The sequence below is a fragment of the Mya arenaria genome, chromosome 11 (assembly GCF_026914265.1).
Source record: "Mya arenaria isolate MELC-2E11 chromosome 11, ASM2691426v1".
Taxonomy (NCBI): Eukaryota; Metazoa; Mollusca; class Bivalvia; order Myida; family Myidae; genus Mya; species Mya arenaria.
The window spans coordinates 36,115,596-36,138,173 of record NC_069132.1 but is presented as its reverse complement, the minus strand read 5'-3'; the positions used below and the strand labels follow the sequence as shown (position 1 = coordinate 36,138,173).

The window sequence follows — 22,578 nt, the reverse complement described above, 5'->3', positions numbered from 1 at the left end:
GTATTTATTCATATTTCTTTTTTCATATATGTACTTATTATTCGTGTATTATTTTGGAAAGTTTTTTTGTTGTTTTCGTATGTATTAGTTTTCATATAAAACACATAACCATCAAGCAGCAGTAGTCCGCCCGGTAAGCTCAATCGGTAGACTGTGAATCGGACAACCCGGGTTCGATTCCCGGGCGGACCAGGTCACTTCTGTTGTGATATAAAACATTCGCCCCTGGCATGTACAGAAGTTGTCAGTTCCTTGCAGAGGTGAAGGCACCTAGTACTGGTTAACCGTTCGCCAGATAGTCTGCCCAGGATAGGTGTGCGGTGGTTGAACTGTCACTCTGGGATCCTTCAATGTGCTCACGCCGGGACACGGAGTATAAACTACTAAAACCACACCAGTAGGGTCTTACAATTGGACAAGTGTCTACCGGATAAATGACAATGGTGTTCCTATGTATCCTCCATCTTACCATCACCGGCCATATTTACCTTTCGCGGTTTCTTTAATTCTGTATTTTAAGCATTAAAGGTATTTGACCCACACATTCATGAATGACCCCATATTTCATTTACCGAAAATGAGATAGAAAAATAATATTTTTTTACCTTCAATGATTGCAAAATACGTGGTATGTCTGCTTTCAGTAGAAATAATGTGAAATAACCCATTGTAAAAACTGTTTGTATTATGCAGTTTTTGTATTGTATTCTACACATTTTCAGTCAGTTAGCAAATAACTACTTTCAAATAAAATGACGCCATAATTATATGGAGTAGCAAGGCATCAAAAATAACATAAAAGTTAATGAAGCTATTAGCGAAACTATAGATGGTCTGTTGGTCGGATTCATAAATAACACACTTGGGACATTTAAGTTACCCCCCCCCCCCCACACACACCCACGAACAAAGGAACAAACAAACCAACGAACGAACGAACGAACGAACGAACGAACAAACAAACAAAATAAAAACTTAAATAAATAAATACTACTGCTACTACTACTACTACTACTACTACTACTGCTACTGCTACTGCTACTGCTACTGCTACTGCTTCTACTACTACTACTACTACTACTACTACTACTACTACTACTACTACTACTACTACTACTACTACTACTACTACTACTACTACTACTACTACTACTACTACTACTACTACTACTACTACTACTACTACTACTACTACTACTACTACTACTACTACTACTACTACTACTACTACTACTACTTCTACTACTACTACTACTACTACTACTACTACTACTACTACTACTACTACTACTACTACTACTACTACTACTACTACTACTACTACTACTACTACTACTACTACTACTAATAATAATAATAATAATAATAATAATAATTATAAAAACATTCGGAAGGTAGGTCGGAAATTAATTTATTTGATTATTATTTTTTATCAGGCAAATTGCTTCTTGAGATGTTTTCTGTAACCATAAAGATCAATTATACGCTTAGGAACACCTATACAATCAGTATTATCATCACTGGCATTGTTTTAAGCTAAAACACTTCATTTTTAACTTTGAAAGAAAAATAACAAACAAATGATAAAAACAATAATTGTCAAGGCAATACTAAGGTCTTGGGTCAGGGCTCCTTACACAAACAATTTTAACGCATCATCAACGATCGCATCGTACATCCTATTTTTCGAGTCGTTACGAGGAATATTTTGAAACAAATAGAAACGGAAAGGTTACAGGGACTCGTATGATTCCTCACTCGAATTGGTTAATTGAAGTACAGTTGAACCCCGTTGGCTCGAACTCCAAGTGACCGGCGACAATACATCGAGTCTCGGAAAATTCGAGCCAAGCGGAATTGTTTACCTTCAGTTTTAAGGTATCGTTCCTTTACATCTAGTTCGAGTCAATGATGAATTCGAGTCAGGCGAGTTCGAGCCAACTGTAGCAATAGTGTGTATTTTTTAAACATATATTTGTAATGGTCAGGTGAGAAAGAACTGATTTGAATTTAAACCCTTTAAATCCCCCCACCCTAACCATCACTTAAATTATCCAAGTGAACATTTCATGTCAACATGGTAGAGAAATTATGCATACATCACACCGAAATGATCCCTTTTAGACTTAAAGAATGGAGGACATTTATTAATTCCATAATAGCGACATGTTGACATTTCTTCACAATATGTGTCATATACGTGACAAATTGCATTACTTTTTCCTCTTACCAAAAAGGCATAATTTACATGAAAAAAATGTGTATACACGTGTAGTAAATTATACATTATAGTAAATTTTGAAAAACATACTGCAATCTTCATTGAAGTCAAGTAACCTCGTTTTATTCTCGTAACACTTTTTTAAACGATATGCTCGCAATATGGCAACATCCTGCACTAGTCTGTATCAGATTTATCTTCAAATACGATGTCAGTCACATTATCAAGCTCCACTTCGTCATCGTCTATTTTCGTGTCACTGTAATTAACTTCTTCACTAGTACACAACATTTAAATATTTCTTGTGAAACAATGTTACCACTTGTCCACTCGTTTTCCATTCAACTTGGCCCTTTTATCCAACCACTTCATTCTATATCTCGAAGTCGTAGTGAGTGATTTTCAAGGAAGTGTTGCCAGAAGTCCACTTCATAGCTGACCCGGTGACCTCAAGCATTTCAAGGGATGCCCTACATAGCGGCAGTAAACTCATGTTGATTGACAGACAGACATACAGACAGACAGAAATGTTTATTGTCGTAAACATGTTATGTAACAGTTTCTTGACAAAATGTAGAAAATATAGACACACATATAAATATTCAGTACGGTCACAACGATTCATGGCCTAAATACAAAGAAAAGAGAATAGTATAAGTGAGTTAAATTAAAGAACAAACAATATATAAAAAATAAGGTATCAAAAAAGAGGAACAAAAAACATCGAAATCAAACTGTGGGATATATATTAAATATAGTAATGAAGTATTATGGGAGGCTATTTACAAATGTCATAATACTTGAAAGATCTAAACGGTGTTATTTATTAAGGAATTCCTTAACATAAATGCTTGAATTATAAATTTACTTAAGCTACTTAGTATGCTTACGTTTTTTGATAACATTAGTTCGATAAACTTGAACATACTTGGGTTTCTAATGAAATATATTTTAATCATTTTTTCTGAAGTCATTATATACAGGACATATTATGATAAAATTATATTCATCTTCTAAATCATTACAGTTACAAACAGTACAATAACGTTGGGCTCTATCTATTCTATTTCGGCTATATCGGCCGGTTTCTATATGCAGTTTATGAGCTGACAATCTTAGCTTAGACAAAGACATTCTTAGTTTCTTTGGTAAATACTCTAGGTAAGGTTCAATTTCAAAATGTCCCTAATTAGTTTGTATGTGCATAAAGTACTACTATTGCTTATCCCTTCATACCATGATTGCTGAAACACATCGAGCACTCTATTTTTAAACATAATATGAAAGTTATCCAAATTAACTGAGTTTGGATTTAACCACACATATGAGAAACCATACATATCTAACAAAGATTTTACCTTATTGGCCCAGTTGTTACGATAATCAAGGTTTCCTAACATGTCACTATATAATAAATTATATTATATTATTATATATTTGGCGAATACAGTCATGTGATCATTTGCCACGTGACTTTAACTATCGAATTTATCGGAAGTTTTACGTAACCACTGTGAAATGGGCTAAACGAGTCTAGAGAGTAACCTTGAGAACCTAGAAGTTTTTTTGCAGAATGTGTCATATCTCAATCTGTTCACCTGTGTATATTTTGGTTTACCGTTCAGCAGACAAAGCGTTCAATTCCGTCACGTAGGTGACGACATTTAGACACTGAAGCTATATCGTATTGGTATTAGTCCTTTTCTAGGATTTGAAGGGGCGCCACTGTTGTATCACTCCTTGTGAAGCTATGAATGGTTAGTACTACTGAACAAATATCCTCTACTGAACAATACCTCGTTGGGAAACATTTCAACATTGGCACCTTCAAGACTTGTAAGACTGTAACACATTTCTCTTAAAACAACAGCCGTCTCTGTTTCTGAAAAGTTGTCAATTTTCCACCGGACGAAAAGTAGACATGGCAGTTACGTTATGTCATTGTTGCCCATAAAAGCCTTCAAGTCCGTAGGAGTTCTTGTTTTGGGACAAATTATCAAGAATGTTGGCGTAGTTTTCTTTTTTTTGCATTCAAATGACCTGAATTAATTAGGGCAATCATCCAGCTCCTAGAATATATCAGATACGCATGGCAGGCATTGCTGTCATATGTGTGTGAAAAAATCCTCACATAGTTTCAAACGGCATGAACGGCATTTCGTCAGCAGTTACTAAGGACCATGGAATTTGACCAAGGGAAAAGGACAGTTTTTTTTACAATTTGATTGTTAATAAACTCTTCTGTAGCTGCCTGGCCCGTTCCTTGAGCACAATATTAAAATCTAACTTTCAGAATTTAGTTTTTCCACCTATTTATCATTTTATGTATATGTTTGTAAACTACATTTTATTGAATTTGCACGCTTATTAATTAAATGAATCTCTGTTATATGCCGTTTTACAGTTTCTGTTGAACAAATACATATGTTTTTATATAACAGAGTTTTAACCTTTAATTGTTTGCAATTCTATTTGATCCAACCCATTTTTTACATAATGTTTTTAACATTCAAAACTTGTGTCAAAGTAACGAAATCATGGTAACGTAGGTTATATCACTGAAATAAAATCAGAATATAGATTGTGAATAACTGAAGTGTTTAATTTTGTAAAAAGACTTAATAATTTACCAGCACGAATCATTATTGTGCAAAATATAACTGTAAGTAACGTAAATGACAAACGCGTTATGTGCAAAATCATAAGAAAGTTTAGGGGTATATTGATTAAATCGTCTAAAACGTAAATATGGCATACCTCTTTTTTCAAGCAAAATAACATGACTTTTTATTTGTTAAATCACTCTGTGTAACATATCATTTTTGTAAAAACGTTGTTTTGTATGCTACATTTTTTTAACATTTACGTAATTTACACCAAATCGAGCGGTTTGAACTATAAGAAAACCTTCAAAAAAAAAAAAAAAAAAGATTATTAACCAACTTATTATCACATTAACGATCATTATACATCGAAGAAATAATACAAATACAAACTACTTAGGGTAACGTAGTTTAAATGTCCGTTACTCATTTATGCCCCCACCCTCAGAGCGTAAACATATCTCGTTTTGTGCGTTTTGCTTAAGTTTTCAGATTTTAAGATCATAACCTTCATTTTTGCCCCTTTGGGGAGAAGGCTCAGTTTGTAGCGTAAGGTCAACATACTATAAGAATAACACTTTACATTATTTAAACACAGGCATTAATCTTAACATGAATTTTGCCCGAACGGCCCAGTAATACAGTGCGAAGGCAAAAAAGCAATCAATGTGATATCAAATACCAACAATCGGAATATCCTGAACTGTTAATGAAGAATGCATTTCTATAACAACAGCCTTCTGAAGTAATGTTGACATAAGATTCGATAAAGACGCTTTGTATTTCAGTCTGCTGGCGCATATCAATATGTTTGAACGAAAAGTTTTACAGCTGATGATTGTTGTGATGGCAATATAAGTTTTTATCCTAAGCATGGTCAATAACAGGACGTTTCAATTTATTTCAAAACCGAATCTCCGAATAAGTGACGTCAAACACCTGGAAATTTCAAAAGAGAGGTATCAAATCGTCATTTACAAGCCAGTTCAGATGCGTATGCAAGGGCAGGTACAGAATTTAAACATGACGTCATGTACGTGGAACAACTGTGACGTATTCGTGATGACGTACCGCACCGACGGTCCGATTGAGGCGGACGCCGTGATTTTCCAGGGAAACAAGATGATAGAAACACGGCCAGGAAGACTGCATTCGGACCAAGTGTTTGTGTTTTCTGATAACGAACCGCCATTTTATGTACATGCTAAATCAAGTGTTAAAATAATGGATGAAAATGATAATTATTTCAACTGGACAATGACATATAAACGAGATTCCGATATTTGGTCTCCATTAGGTGTTATTTTGCCAAAGTCTCTAGACAAGGATGTTTATTTTAAACAAACTCAATTGGGAGCTCGGTTTAAAGTTCAGAATATCTCAACATTCAATACAGAAGGAATAGAACGTAAGAATTATAGTCAAATTTACCAGTACAAAACTAGAAACGTATTATGGTTCGTAAGCCATTGTTTTACAAGCTCCAGAAGAGAAAAATACGTCGAACGAATGAAAAACGTAACAAGTATCAAGGTGTTTGGAAAATGCGGCGTTTCTCGGGTGAATGGAAACATTTCGTTTGAACAGAAATACAAGTTCTATTTAGCCTTCGAAAACTGTCTTTGTGAGGACTATATAACAGAAAAGGTGTACGACTGGTATACGAAGGACATCATTCTCGTTGTGCGAGGAGGTGCGAATTATTCTGAACACCTACCGGAAGGAACGTACGTCAACGCTGCCGACTTCCGGACGCCCGAGAATCTGGCTGATTTCTCGAATACGCTTGGTTCGGACGAGGAGAGGTATATTGAATATCTGCGACGGAAGGATAACTACAAGGTTATCACGGAGCAAGAAAACGTACAGACGGCTTTCTGTGCGCTTTGTTGGCGTCTGAACAACAATGAACGGTTTCGGAAATCTCATACGAACATCTCATCGTGGTGGTTTGGTAGCTGCCGGTCAGGAAATGTGTAATAATTAAGGTACTCGATCCCATATAAGGAAGTCTTGCATCGTTGGGACCCATGTAGGCAATCATTAAGATTACGTTATAGAATACTCGCATTGAAAAAATACGGTTTTCAGGGGCGGATCCAGGTATTGCTGTTAGAGAAGTTGTAGCGTATATTAAAATAATTCAAAATGTTTGATTGTGATTTTTTACAATTTCTAGTCCAAAGTGGTGCATTTGGAGCGTATTTTTATTACTTTTTATCTCCGATATTGACATAAAAACTTGGACGACTAAAGGGATCATCGTACATATAAACATGTCATTATCAATAAGAAAGGTTATGAGAACTCCATTTATCAGATTACTACCGCAAAGTATAACGAAGACAACTACCAAATTCATATTTTCATCAATTGGATTTATTGAAAAAAACTTAAATGGTCGTCCGGTTAGCGCAGTGGTTAGCGCACTCGCTTCTCACCTAGGCGACATGGGTTCGAGTCCCGGGCGCATGTGAGTTTGGTTTGTGATCACCAAGCTGTACAAGTTTCACCCACATCACAAGACCACACTCTCCCGTTAAATCCTGCCAACGAGAGTGATTGATATAATGTTGTAATAACTTGTTTCACAATCTTTGTAAAATGTACATGTTTAAACTCATCAATTAAGGATCTGGTGCATGCGCACTGGCTAATAGAAAGACATTCGCGGGTATTTTGCACTTAACAATAAGTAATTCTTTGCACCCGGCCTGTGGTTTTCTACTAAATCATTGTAATGAATTTGACTTTCACGCATACTATCAAAGCTTTATATAATGAACGATATGTTAACAAAAATCCGCCCTTTTTAATGGTTAAAAAGAACAGCTTTCTTTGCAATGTGTAGTTAAGATAAATTTAAACGAAACCATTAACTTACGTACGTCTAGAGCACATTCCTAAAATGGATTGCGGTTTCTTTCATATGGTTTTATAATAAGGACATTTTTGTTGGCAATAAACTAGTTTTGGTTTTACATTGGTTTCACAAACTGTGCTTTTGTTTTAAATAAATGAAAACCGGTTTTATCGTTTGCTTTTCACGATGGTTTGTTTCATATGATTTATTTCATATGTTTTGCATTTTGGCTATACATGTATATGATATGTCATTTAATGCTGAATCAATGTTATGTTATGTTATGTTATGTTTGTTTTACGAAAACCGAAACTGGTTTTTGAAATTATCGGAGGCAATTTCGTCAGCTTGTTCCATCCGAAAACTAGATTACTTAGGAAAAAGAATAATATGGCGGTCAGTGATCCAACACATGTGACATATTGTGTTAAAACACCATTTAGTTCAAACAGGCAAACGGCTATCATCGGTATCATTGTTTTTTTTAGAAATTGAGAATAGAAGCACCATCATGTTGTTGAAGCTGTTCCCTAAACCATACACTTGCTACTTCAGGCAAAACTTTTGAAACAGGTTTCCAAACCGCCGACACACATGCAATCAAAACTGAAAACATTTGGTATCAACAAAAACAAACACATATTCGCATTCTTTCGCACTGCGTTAAAGCAGTTCATAAGATACAGTACTTTTTGACATCAATCGAAATAAAACCGCTTGACAATTTCCCTCCACACAAACAATATTCGACAAATCAGTCAATTGTCGTTAGATTTCCTTGATATTTCAGGTACACTATATAAAGAAACACTTGTTTAATGTCATTGAAATGTTTCTGGCATACGGTGAAGTATTTTGTATTTATAAAGATCATAGTTTCTTCTTTCGCGCGTGCAACGGCTAATCTAAACCTGTGTGACAAATTATCTCCGCACACAATTGTTTAGTCGTTAAGGTAAATTTAAAATAATTTAAAATACGTGTACACTTAAGATAAAAAGAACATTTTGTGTTTTAAAATATATAGATTTTGAAGATATAGTTGGTAATGAAAATGTAAGTAACATTTCAAAGTTGTCAAAAGTGCATACTCGATCTCTCATATTGCTACATGTACAACAACAACGATACCTTATTTTAGTCAATGACAGTATTGTTATTGTTCTCCGAGTGCAGATAGCTATGAGAGAGAGAGAGAGAGAGAGAGAGAGAATCAGTCAAGTTGCAGTATGCATACTTGACTCCATGATCCTAATACTGTCCATTCTCCGGTACTAAAAAAGCCCCTCAGAAGCCAAGAATGCACCAGATTGCAACATGGTTTTCAAAAAATTTCCCCCGACCCCCCTAGCAAAATTATGAATCCACATGAATAGAGTGCTAGATAAAGTACGCTGCAGTACGTTTGTTTGCTTGTTATTGGAGTATCTTGTTTTGCCGATCAATAGCTTGTATAGCTTATATTTATTACACACTCTTTGAATGTCACCGACGTTACATATGGATTATCTTATTCAAGGTGCTGTTACTCAATGATGTCATTTTAGGTATCATCTGGTGTCTAGTCCCTTTATGCTATGATTCCGGAAACGTACTATCAATTTCAAGGCGTATTAGTATTATGAATCGTAAGTGGTTTTCATATCAAACATCTAGCCAGCTGTGTAACCAATTACGTATACGTGTATATACACCCAGCTAGGCAATCAATTATGTATATATTTCAATTGTTTTATTTCCTTCTTGATATATTTTTCTGCCAGATAGGTAAGTCTTCTCAAAAGGAAATCTGACGCTAAACATCGATTCAATTTGGTATGGCGTAGCATCCAGACTTTTCTTAGCATGTTCCTTTTTCGCCACAAACCGTAACCGTACACAGGGAGAAAACCTAGTAAGTGACAGACAGTACGCCTTAACATGGTTGTCTCCCTTGTGTCATGCCCTGTTTGGTTTTCGGGGAATACTTTCTTATTTAAGTACATATTAAAAAGTGCGTGGAAACAGATCATACAGGGGAGTACCACGTGATCACTTTAGTACATTGGCCGTACAAGATGGCGAATAATTCGACCGCATCAACACATAAATTCGGCGTTTACGGATGGTAAATATTAAGGTAAGATCTTTAGAATAGGCGCAGAGTACCCGCATTGTAACACAGTTTACTCGCGTGTGTTTTGTTTTTCGAAGGTTTGCTTAGTTTAAGCCTGAAACTCGATACAGATTTTATTTCTGTTAGTACATTGTCCGATTCAGTCTGATTTCCGCGTGTTTTAGCGCAAAAAGCAGGAATGTGAAACAAAAGTCTACAAAATATTGATTAAATTTGCAAATATTTACTTCGTTGAAAGTTTCAAGTGATAGTTCCGTGTAAAACAAAAGTTCTGGACAATTTTCAAAGCGAGTACATTGTCCGTACAAAATATTTACGAGTACATTGTCCGGACGATTTTTTAATTAACCTATAAGTGACATTTACATTACTTTTTCTTCATTATGAAATATTTATGAGTGCATTGTCCGAACGATTTCATGCTTAAAGCATTTCTCATTAATAATTTTATACTGTTCCCTTCTTTGTAGATTATGCTGCACTACAAGTCTGTCCGGCCTACTTAAGACGCTTTCCAGACGAGTTCTGAAGTGAATCGGATTAATATTTCGTGTAAGTTAAAGCACTATTTTATCTGTTTATTATTAAATTTCTTCGATGTGTGTTTCAATAGAAATATTCCCTATTATAATAAACCCCTTTACCTCTTTAAACAACTATCGATGTGCAAAGTGAACGGAGAACACGTATTGTATGATATTAAATGTACTATGCAATTTAATTATAGTAGTATAAACATACAGTAAGAAAACAGTACAAAACATACCCTAAATTCGATTTTTTTTCTCTAGAAATTTAGTATTTTAAGTTTATAAATATATTATATGTCAAGTTATTGAAACGATGCTTAATTAAGAATAATTCCACCGTCTATGATTGGCATACTCATTTGTGTTGCTAATTTAATGTATAGCACGATTTTGGCATACTCATTTGTGTTGCTAATTTAATGTATAGCACGTGTAAATCCATGCCATCTTTTAAAATGATTAATTTGTATTAGTTCGTCTGTTTGTGGGTTGAGAGTCTGGCTGTTCGTTGACTGCGACTCCTTAAGAACCGGTTATATATTCAGCCAACATTTGGTACACATATTGCACAATAAAGTATACACATGTCCAACAAGAACATTTTTACTTCTACATTGTCTTATTTACGTTCAGTTTTCGACTTTGAAACATTGAGGGTTATCGTTCGCTCTTGTTTAGTAAAACGATGCATAGGCGTACAATGCTTTGCATTATATTTCAGAATGCGACGGAAGAAGTCCACACTTTCGCTCCATAGACCCAAACAAAAACGAACTGGAAGAAATACCACTAAACGAGGCATGCCAAATGATTTAAACCGTGAAACAAAAAAAGCGGAAAACATTTTTTCCGCAGCAAAATTGCTTTCTCCAGCAAATGCCATACACAAGTAATTCTCCAAGGAATGACACCAGTTCTATCTCCTATGAAATCACCATTTCGCTCCCCTCTCTACAAGGTTTCGCCACCAAAATACAATTGAAATTGCCTGAACTGTAATAGTGAGAATTAGAATCAATGTATAATATGATGTTAGTTTGACAATTTCATTGAAGTTACCGTTGTCGCTGTGTTGTCACGTGTATGTAAGACATTCGAAACCGTCAAATAGTTTACGTGTGATGTCTTCTTTTTTTTCACCACAAGCATAGTGCATTGCTTTGTGATATATTCAGTTTGTGTTAACCGACGAATAGGTGAATAAAAAGAAACTATTATGTATTTATTTTGATTTTATTCATCACAGACTAATTATCACTATTTTGTAAATTTATAGTTGCACATTAACAGTTCATGGCACAAAACTTTTCTAGTGGTGTTGTAAAGTGAGATCAAATAACAATGTGAACAAAAAACTATATGCATAATTATGATCCTGTAAAATTATATGGCATTGCATGGCAGCACATGAATACACGTTAAATTTACTACATCTAGATTAATATGCTCTTTAAAGTGCAAACCAATGTCTGCATTTTTGATTTGCTGAAGAACGGCTTTCCACAGCAATGGTATGGCGCCTTTCTATCATGGACGTGCTCGTGTTCGTTTAGCCCCGATCTGCTTAGAAATATCTTTCCACAATGCCGGCACATCAATTCTTTTCTAGACTCCTGAAATTAATTTCAATTGGTTTATTACACATTTGCATGTTTATGATAGATGGTGGCAATGAATTTAAAAACACACCAAAAATATGTTGGATTAACAAAAATGATCTGGCTTAGGGGAACCCCTCTTGTCACCTTTCGCATATTGTGTCGATATGGCATGTGTCGTATTCTTGCATACCTGACGTGTGTTTCCGGTCAAGTGACCAGTGTTGGAAAAACCCATCTTTCATAGTGATCAGATCGTGAAATAATAAAAACACATTTAAATCTGATTATCAAACTTATTTGTTTCAAAGAAATCATTTCATAATGAAGAAAAAGTAATGTAAATGTCAGTTATAATAATAATAATAAAAGGTTAATTAAAAAATCGTCCGGACAATGTACTCGTAAATATTTTGTACGGACAATGTACTCGCTTTGAAAATTGTCCAGAACTTTTGTTTAACACGGAACTATCACTTGAAACTTTCAACGAAGTAAATATTTGCAAATTTAATCAATATTTTGTAGACTTTTGTTTCATATTCCTGCTTTTTGCGCTAAAACACACGGAAAACAGACTGATACGGACAATGCACTCACAGAAATAAAATCTGTATCGAGTTTCAGGCTTAAACTAAGCAAACCTTCGAAAATAAAACACACGCGAGTAAACTGTGTTACAATGCGGGTACTCTGCGCCTATTCTAAAGATCTTACCTTAATATTTACCATCCGTAAACGCCGAATTTATGTGTTGATGCGGTCGAATTAGTACCGTCGAATAATGTACTATAGTGATCACGTGATACTCCCCTGATGGATTAACAACGAGAATATCAATGAAAACACATATTATAAAATCAAACAGAATGCCGCGTGACAAGAAACATTAACGTTTGTATGAAAATATATTTTGTTTAGAAGTCTTATAAAAGAAAGATATGCTAAAAGTTTTTCGAAAAAGAGCAATATACTTTTGAATGAAATTTTAAGTCATGACACGCGATTAATTTAATGTACATCTGTAATGTTTTTTTAATGGTAACAAACATTTATTGTTCAATAATTTTGCTTCTAGTATGTTGGAGAGTGTTTCCTTAGTGTTTGTTTTCCCATTTCATTCACTCCCATTTCGGAACGGTTACCAGTAGGCGGAGCTTAACAGTTCAGTTACTAGCACGCGGATACATTACATATACCATAACTTATTATTTAACGTTTTTCTTAGGTTAGTAAATACTAATTTCTTTAAGCCGATTGTGACGAAATCTGACAGGTTATAGAACCGCACTTGAGGTCGTTTCCCGGGTAGAAACTAGTACTGGCGTCCATTTTCGGAGAGGCCATGAGAAGGTACTCCCGGCGGAAATCGAAGCCACAACCTCTTGGGTGAGAGGTTGACACCTATACCACTAGACAACTCTCGCCCTCAATAGCGCCATTGACAACACGCCGCGACGGAACCTTAACTAACCTCTAGGGTGAGAGGTGGACACCTATACCACTCGACCACTCTCGCTCTCAACGGGGCCCTTGACAACACAGGCGCGACGGAGCCGTAACCACAGGCGCTGCGGCTGCGGTCCCAATGACCACTTTGGTGAGAAGTGGACACATTTACCACTAGACCACTCTTGCCATCAACGGCGTCCTTGACAACACATTCGCGTCGGAGTCGCCAGTAGCCGCGGCCAAAATACATGTAGTTTGAGAAGTTGCGGCTATGCAGTTATACATTTATTGTAGCCGCGGCAACGCTGCCCCAATATATTTAAGAGCTGCGCCTATCATTGTCACGCGTCCTTTCAAAACAACAGCAGACATGGTACGACAATGTTACGCCACCCACTACACTCGTAGTTGTAATTATACAATCGCGCTGACGTACGATACAGTCATATAGAAACAAACTGGACATGGTTCGCATTTAAAACTATATGTTTTAATACAGTCTTAAAATGAGTGTACCATTGATCACGAAGACACGCCTGCTAGACGCATACGTACAGCGCCGACGGAGCTACCGCTAAATTGCGAGGTGCTACTTCCGCTGGTGGAGGTTAGATCAATATCAGTATCACCAATTACGGTCCACACATCCAGCACCGGGCGCAGACTCGGGCCGCCCACAGGGGTTGTGTGTTAACTTATTTATACTCGCATTCGGGCCTTGCCCATTCGGAGAGTGCTCCGATAAGTTGTTGTGTTTTTTTTTAGTTATTTCAGGTTTTTGGAACAGTGCACAGACAGAATGTAACCCTGGCTAGGGCTATCCTGGTTCCTTAATTCCTGGCACAATTGTATAGCACTGTCACATGGAATCCCTATATAACGTCTCTCCCGGAAGACGATTAGAATTTTTCAGTGGTGCGGCAGAGAATTGAACCTGTGGCCCCTGGATTGATAGTCAGGTTTGTTACATAATTCGAGAGATAACTTGAATGTGGTGATGTACTAAGAGAACACAACAGAACACTGGGGTTATAAACTGAATGCTATTGTCGAACCACATTTATAGCAGATAGCGTGAATAGTGCGTGATAAAATATCACACGTGTCAATATGAACGCACATCTCCATCACCGGAAGACGCACACTTTAAATAAATCGTTGTTGCTAGAGGTGTGCGTCAAGCATGTATGCTCAAGTTACCTGCCTACCTGGCCCCAATTTCTCGAAACTTCTTAAGCTATACAGGCTGCTTATTTCAATTATCCAAGATACATACTTTAATTGAATTTTGATTAATGAAAAATGGTTATCAATGTAATTAAGATACAGACAATTCCTAATATGTAAAGTATCAAAACTCTTAAAGAAGAAAATAGTATGCAAATTATTGAAAAACAAAAATAGTGAGTTTAGGTTAATCCGGTTATAAGAGACTTAAGAAGTTTCGAGAAATTGGGGCCAGGCCCTAATATCACGAAAATACTTAAGTCAAATCTCAAACTCAGTCTCAACACAAATCATTAAAATTTATTAGAAATCATGTATTTTTTTACAGTTTTATATCTGCATTCCATCATAAAAGCCTTTGGTCGAATTCCAAGGTAAATATATTCTACAGCCAAAAATGTATTTGAGAACAATTGTGTACTCTTTATAAAATACTCAAGTATATTTTTTGCTCTAGAATTATTATTTTTTAAATATTGACACAATCTTTTTATCAACACATTCTATGAGAAAATACGTTTTTAAAAGTATAAAACATGCAAGATTTATTAAGAATATTATGCTTTTGTATGGTGAAATGAGTTGAAACTGAGTTTGAAATTTGACTTAAGTATGTTCGTGATATTGGGGCCTGTTAATTCTATTTAGTTTAGTATACAACCTACATCTTTTAGCTTAATGTTCTTGTTTTTCATTTAACTTACTTAAATGATTCCTTTCTGTTTTCTTTGTAGTTATGCTATGTTTCGTTGTGACCATACTGTCGGATTATTTTTGTATATAATAAATATGCTAATATTTATATATTTTGTCAAGAAACTGTTATATAACATGTTAACACAATGAACATTTCTGTATGTCTGTCTGCCTGTCTACTACCAGTCATCCGATACACACTCGAATCGCATCGCTCACTCCGCTTATTCTTAATCATTAAGGTTCTACTTCATTCCATCTGACTATTACGTTTTTGAAAACTGTCCCGAGACATAGAACAATGTACATGTATATGCTACTTTGTTAATATTGTGACATTATTCTTACCTGTTTAAGCTTGTATGTTTTTTCAATAATTAATCCTTATGTTGTTGACGGCTCTAGCATGTCTGAATGAAAATGATAACACACACAATGGAGTGAGATTGCCTGGCGACGTGTGTGACAATCTATATTGTCTTGGTCGTAATACCGATTTGTACTTGATGTAACATGTCTGTCTTCCAAATCACTCAGCTGGTTAACTATTTATGCAAGTTTCAAAAGAAAGTAGTCTTAAGCCACGGAAAACATTTGAAAAGTTATAGTTTAATTATTTAACTCTTTGATTGAAGTATAAAAAAACAACCTAGTTTTACTGGGGAGCGAAGCCACACCGGTAGAGTCAAGAAGAAATAAGATTACTGGCAACAAAACCGCTCGCCCTCAAGGATTTAACCTTCAAGCCTATTACTGAAAAGCGTTACTAACGCCAGTCAAAATCGTGGATTTAGAAGACAATATTTGGGCTTATATCGGTATTTGTTGAAAGGTTCCAGCCGTCAGTATCCAATTTTTAACACACCTATAATTATTACCTTATTTGACACCCTTTATTTTGCAATTTACAAAACATGAGGGACAACCTTATTATTTTTATTCATGTCCTGTTATTTATGTTTTTATCACTTTTTTTTTTACATATGGCGTAAAAATATAGTTTTTTTGGGTTCCTCGACCTAACTTATTTTTCTTACCCGGCCCCAGACGTTTGAATTGTCTAGAGAAATATATTTTTATTTAAATTTATTAAAAGTTGAAAATGTGTTAAACACAGGTTTGTCGAATTGTTGAGGAATCTAATCAACTGAACAAACTCCGGTAACAAAACGGTGGCGGGGCCAAGCGGTAATTTTGCTGGTTAGTTTTGTGAGTATGAGGGAGTGGATGGGCTTATAGGTTATCAAAACTCGTCTTCGTGCATCAGATCCCCAATACTCTAAGCGTTACGCTAAGGTAGTGTGACAGAGTAATGAAGCCAAGGGTGGTGGTGTGTAAGCTTATTTATACTCGCACTCGCCACTTCGGCGAGTGTTCCGTTAAGATTGTTAGTCATGTTAGGTTGTTGGAGCATAGTGCACAGACAGAATGTAACCCTGGTTAGAGCTACCCTGGTTCTTTAACGTGCACCAGTGTATAGCACTGCCACACGGGACCCCCATTTAACGTCCCTCCCGGAAGACGATTAGTATTTTTAGTGGAAGCCAAGGGAACTTCACGATATGGTTTTAATACTAAACCGATTATATACACCTTCGTTATCCCAAAGTTATCATAACAAATAGGATATCAGGGGCGGTTCAAGGATTTGACGTTATAAGCGGTGGAACTGAGGGGCATAACCTTTTGACTTGCGCCCCACCCCCAATGTTTTTTTAAACAATTTATTGGCCGAAATGATTCATATTTGGCGTATTGTATTACTTTATTCAATATGGTGAAACAAAAAAGTAAACTTGGACGATTTAATTGCGGGAGGGGCGTCGGGTGCCCCCCCCCCCCAAACCTGGAACAGTTAGTACGTTAGGGTGCCGAGGGCGATTTTGCGCTACGTATCACAACCCGGTGGTAACTTGATGTAAGGGAAGTAATGCTTTATGACAATTAGCGGGAAAGTCTTATACCTCTTATCTCCCTTACATCATCTCTTAACAACAAAAGTAAATAAATTCATATGAACAGTATCTTGATACATCTATTGTGATTCCTGTCAAGATCGGATCTTATTTGAAACGAATAATATTGCGTTTAATTGTAATTAATTACATATGCTGAGTAACACCTGGTAGAAGGATGAGTCCCTATGACAACTTTTGACACATTTGGGCCTGGGGCGCTTTTTTCGACAAAGATCTAAGTCGATCTTAATCGTAAGTTATTTTGCGACATATTGGTTTAAACTGAAAACTATAGCCAGTATCAAAAAAGTTAAACAGAAAATTAATCAACTTGTTGCGAGTTTTGTCGTTTAACCAGATTTAAGATGATTGAAGCTACGAATATCAACCGTTTATTTAATAAAATGGCCCCCTTAAGAAATAACACGTGTAGCGCACAATATCTAGAGCTTAACTGTATTAACTTTGTAAGGTATAACAATAATGTATTATTTTCAATTCTTTGAAAATAGAAGAACAAAAAATAACCGGACAAGGGAGGAACACATTTTTGTTTATTCTTAGTAAGTAAGAACCGAGACAAAAATACCAACAAGGTATATTCATGATGTTTCAAATTGCCATATGGTTAATCATACATGTATACGTTCATATCGTAGACCAATCCCTGATTAAACAGATCTATACATACATGCATCAATTTAAAAGTTAGAATATAATTTTACATCGGATTCTAACTCAGCGTATTGTAGTTTACTAGTCTGTTTTTTTGTGCTTGATAACAAAAATAAAAACACCAAGGCTAGAAATGCTTTCAGATTTGTTAAAACCAGCGAAATAATAGGTTATATTATGTATTGTGTATTTTTTTTCATTTATTTAAGAAATATGGGTTTAAACAGTCTAAAGACTTGACGATCTGTAATGATGCATTGCTAGGCTAGAACATTCTATTACATTTGCATTGAAGAATCAGACGCGCAAATAATAAGCAGCAGGCCAGATGAAACCGCCATGAATCGATTTTCAATCAACGTTTCACGACGCACGCAAAACTTGTTTACTGCAATTCAGCAGGACTACTTTTTTGATTGTGTCATAGTCTATTTTTAGAAATTATATCAAAGCGGATTTGATTTATTGTAATTTAGTATTGGGGCCGATAAAGTATATAAAAATGGTCAGAGAAAAATAAAGTTAGTTTAATATCATTGGATATTCACTTGTTTTTATCCCGAAGCAAAAATTATATGAGGACTTATTGATAACGAATTACGATGTCGCGCATGAATATGTTTTGTATATAAATCGCCCACAACAACCATTTACGTCATTCCAGAAGACGCTACAGTACTGATCGGAAGGAAGGTCACGCAAGTAAACAGATAAGTCGGCAGCCATATTGGATTTGTGAAAATTTTGTTTTATTTGCACGGTTTAATGTACCTTAAATCGTTTTAAACCAACGTTATTTTACATCGTTCATGATGGGACATAAACAGGATGATAGAAGTGCAATACAACAGAGGAACTGTGATTTTCACGTAGTTTTTAGAAAATTAATAAGTAAAGCGGAAAGGAAGAAAAAAATCGCGAGAAACTATCATGTTTATGCTTTGTTACAATCAACAATAGTTAAGTTACGTGTTGATGACCATTTGTTGAAGGTTCATAAGATAAATGAAAAGCAAATTATTGCTAAAATTAGAAACGTTGACGAGAATGGTGACATGAATGGTTCAAAATCAAACGTGCTTTCAAAGACGAAGTCTTCGGATCCAATGCATCTGGATGAGTTTTTCGATAAGTTGAAATCAGTTGATTCTCGAAGTTGATCTCATTTTATTATGTTTGGTTCGATTGTGTTCATTTGTGAATTTCTGTGATATTTTGTTGTTTTGTATTGATAGCTCTCAGGGTTTTGTCCTCTTCTTGGGTTTGAGCTGTGGATGTCTTGTTCACTTCTGCCCAGAAGGTATAAACTATTTAAATAATGGCGAAAGTAAGTCTTAGTCACTTTAGTGGCTATAAATAAAATTAACCAACTTTGCTGTTCTTTTTATTGAGAAATCCCATTGCTTATCTTTCAAACTGTCATGGTTAATCATCTCCCATTATTTGACATTGAAGTTTTATTTCATAATTGACTGGTTTGGTACTAAAGGTACTGGTTTAATAGTCTAAATTGTTCTAGTGTTGTGTGTTTGGACCACAAGGCCCCCCAATACTATGGCTTATTGTTATGACAAATACAACAGTTTCCATCAAATGTTGGGAAATGTTTATACTAATGGTCATGTGTATTTTTAGATGGTGTGACTTCATTGATGATGAGAATGCCTGGTTAGCATTACCAAACAGCAGAAATGCATATGTCAGGTGTTGAATAAGTTTTTAATTTAATCACTTGATGCCAAATTTGGTAGTAGTTCTCTAGCTTTACCAAAAATAGTTCTTGAAACATACTATGTTTCTATGTTTCTACACAACCTGTAAATATGCATGATGTATTATATCTTGTAAAGACCAGTTTCATATTTAATTATCTGCTGATCTAATGAACAATTAAAGAAGCGTATAATTGATTTTAGATGTTGATGCATGAAGTAACTCTACTTACTTCATCATTCCAGTTCGAGGAGTGGTCTGGTGCGAAAAGGCTAGACAGATTCCTTAAACACGAGGTTGTAACACTACAAAAACAAGAGTTCAACATTATAGAAGATATAAATTAAGCTTATGTTAAGTGCAACTGTATTAACTTGTTCAATCAAATATTCTGTTGTTTGAGTACAAAAATGAATAAATAAGGAAGATACTGTTTGGGAAAACCGGGTGGGAAAGAAACTGTTTTCAAGTTTCCTTTCAGCAATTTTCCCCCTTGGATCAGGTCGAAAGCCCAAGCCATCAAGTAAATATGATGATGGCCAGTCCAGAAATCCAAATTTCAAGGTTGACATCCAATGAATAAATTGCAGACGCAGAACATTTAAGTTCAGTCAGTTCAACATTCGCTTTAAACAGCTAAAAGAAGCAGCACCAAGTAAATGATGTAATTGTAAAACAATATAATTTCAAGCTTGCATTAGACATAATAAAATCGTATAATGAAAGTAAATGATCAACACGTGTACACTTAAGTATGTTATGATGGTTATAATAAGGTCATCATTTGTTGCGTGGAATGTGTGTGAGGATTCTTTTCAGTCATTTGTCATCACATGAGAGTTGGTAGATGCTAATCATCCATGAAATAAGGGGTATGGTGCTGAAGAAAGGCAAGTTAGGTCGCCACGTGTACAGTTGAGTAGCCACCCAATGAATACAAGTCCATTGATGGGTCAGCTGGTAACAAATATAGTGTCTTATTGTTGTGATATTTGTTTTCTTTTTTTTACAAAAACACAAATTAATGAAATATTTGGATTATTTGTTAATAGCTTTTTTAAAATTGATTTTTTTTTCCATTTTGAATGGGGCAATTGGGGTGGGGATGGATTTTCTGTGATTCTTTTACAGTTTACAGGGATATGCCCCGATACTGAAAGATGTAGGTTTTCGCCTCCAAATAGGTTGCTGCTAAGCCATGTACCGAACTTGACCCAAGCCTCTGAAATCAGGTGCCCCGTAGGAAAGGTTGCGTCCCAGAAAGAAATGCGGAAGTCAGTCACAAGCTTTTGATTTCCAGTTTAAACCAGTCTGCCTAAAGTTTGACTCTTGTCATGGTTGTGAGTTTAATGAATGAAGATTTTCCAGTAAATGTGATCAAGGATATTGTAAACTACTAAGCAATGCATTTGCATTTGGTTAACAGAAGCAAAATATCGTTTGGGATAACCCGGGTGGAAAAGAAACTTCTCAAGTTTCCTTTCAGCAATTTTCCCCATTGGATCATGTCGGAAGCCCAAGCCCTCAAGTAAATATGTCACTGCCAGTCCAGAAATGTCGATTTCCAGGTTGACCTCGCGGAACGTAAAGTCAGTCACGTTTGCTTCAGTTCTTAAAACCCAAAGAAACTACTCGATACTCGACCAAGTAAATCATGTTTTAGAAAGAAAGGTATCGTTTCAAGTCTACTATAGGCATCATCACAATCTTGCTATATACAAAGAAAATGAAGAAAACCTATGTACAACTAGATAGGTAATGCTAGTAGTTATAATAAGGTCATCATTTGTCGCCTGTAATGTGTGGGAGGATTCTTTTCAGTCATTTGTCGCCACATAAAAGGGTTGGTAGATGCTAATCATCCATGAAATAAGGGGTATGGTGCTGAAGAAAGGCAAGTTAGGTCGCCACGTGTACAGTTGAGTAGCCGCCCAACGCCTACAAGTCCATTGACGGGTCAGCTGGTAACAATCAAATGTAGTGTGTTATAGTTGTCATCTTATTTTTTTTTACCAAAACCCAAATTGATGAAATATTTGGATAACTTGTTGAAAGCTTTTTAATAGCATTAACAATATCTTTGTTTTGAATGGGGCAATTGGGGTGGGGATGGACTTTGTGTGATTCTTTTCCAGATTACAGGGATAGGCCATATTTCCGAACGATGTAGGTTTCGTCTCCAATTAGGATGCTAAGCCATGTACCGAACTTGACCCAAGCCTCTGAAATAAGGTGCCCCATAGGAAAGGTTGCGTCCCAGAAAGAAATGCGAGTCAGTCACATGCTGTTGATTTCCAGTTTAAACCAGTCTGCCTAAAGTTTGACTCTTGTCAAGGTTGTGAGTTTAATGAATGAAGATTTTCCAATAAATGTGATCAAGGATATTCTGAACTACTAAGCAATGCATTTGCATTTGGTTAACAGAAGCGAAATATCGTTTGGGATAAACTGGGTGGGGAAAGAAACTCTTCTCAAGTTTCCTTTCAGCAATTTACCCCATTGGATCAAGTCAGAAGCCCAAGCCCTCAAGTAAATATGTCGCTGCCAGTGCAGAAATGTTGATTTCCAGGTTGACCTCGCGGAACGTAAAGTCAGTCACGTTTGCTTCAGTTCTTAAAACCCAAAGAAACTACTCGATACTCGACCAAGTAAATCATGTTTTAGAAAGAAAGGTATCGTTTCAAGTCTACTATAGGCATCATCACAATCTTGCTATATACAAAGAAAATGAAGAAAACCTATGTACAACTAGATAGGTAATGCTAGAAGTTAAAATATGGTCATTTGTCGCCTGGAATGTGTGGGAGTATTCTTTTCAGTCATTTGTCGCCACATAAAAGAGTTGGTAGATGCTAATCATCCATGAAATAAGGGGTATGGTGCTGAAGAAAGGCAAGTTAGGTCGCCACGTGTAGAGTTTGAGTAG

General features: G+C 35.8%; 1 protein-coding gene and 1 long non-coding RNA gene across 3 annotated transcripts in view; both read left to right on the top strand.

Moving 5' to 3' along the window:
• Positions 1-6,333: 6,333 nt before the first annotated feature.
• On the top strand, positions 6,334-6,804 carry LOC128208501 (alpha-(1,3)-fucosyltransferase C-like). Its single transcript, XM_052912064.1, has one exon. It carries the CDS (start codon positions 6,334-6,336, stop codon positions 6,802-6,804), a length of 471 nt encoding a protein of 156 aa, XP_052768024.1.
• Positions 6,805-18,595: 11,791 nt separating this feature from the next.
• The window catches only part of LOC128207330 (uncharacterized), a 31,469-nt gene continuing 27,486 nt past the window's right edge, over positions 18,596-22,578 (top strand). For both annotated transcript variants that reach the window (XR_008256683.1, XR_008256682.1), the window contains exons 1-3: positions 18,596-19,239; positions 19,575-19,643; positions 19,898-22,578. The exon at positions 19,898-22,578 is cut by the window's right edge. This is a non-coding gene — a long non-coding RNA (uncharacterized LOC128207330). The remainder of the gene's footprint in view (positions 19,240-19,574; positions 19,644-19,897) is intronic.

Excerpts from the sequence above, each read along its gene's own strand:
- LOC128208501 (XM_052912064.1), top strand. The coding sequence starts at position 6,334 with ATGAAAAACGTAACAAGTATCAAGGTGTTTGGAAAATGCGGCGTTTCT.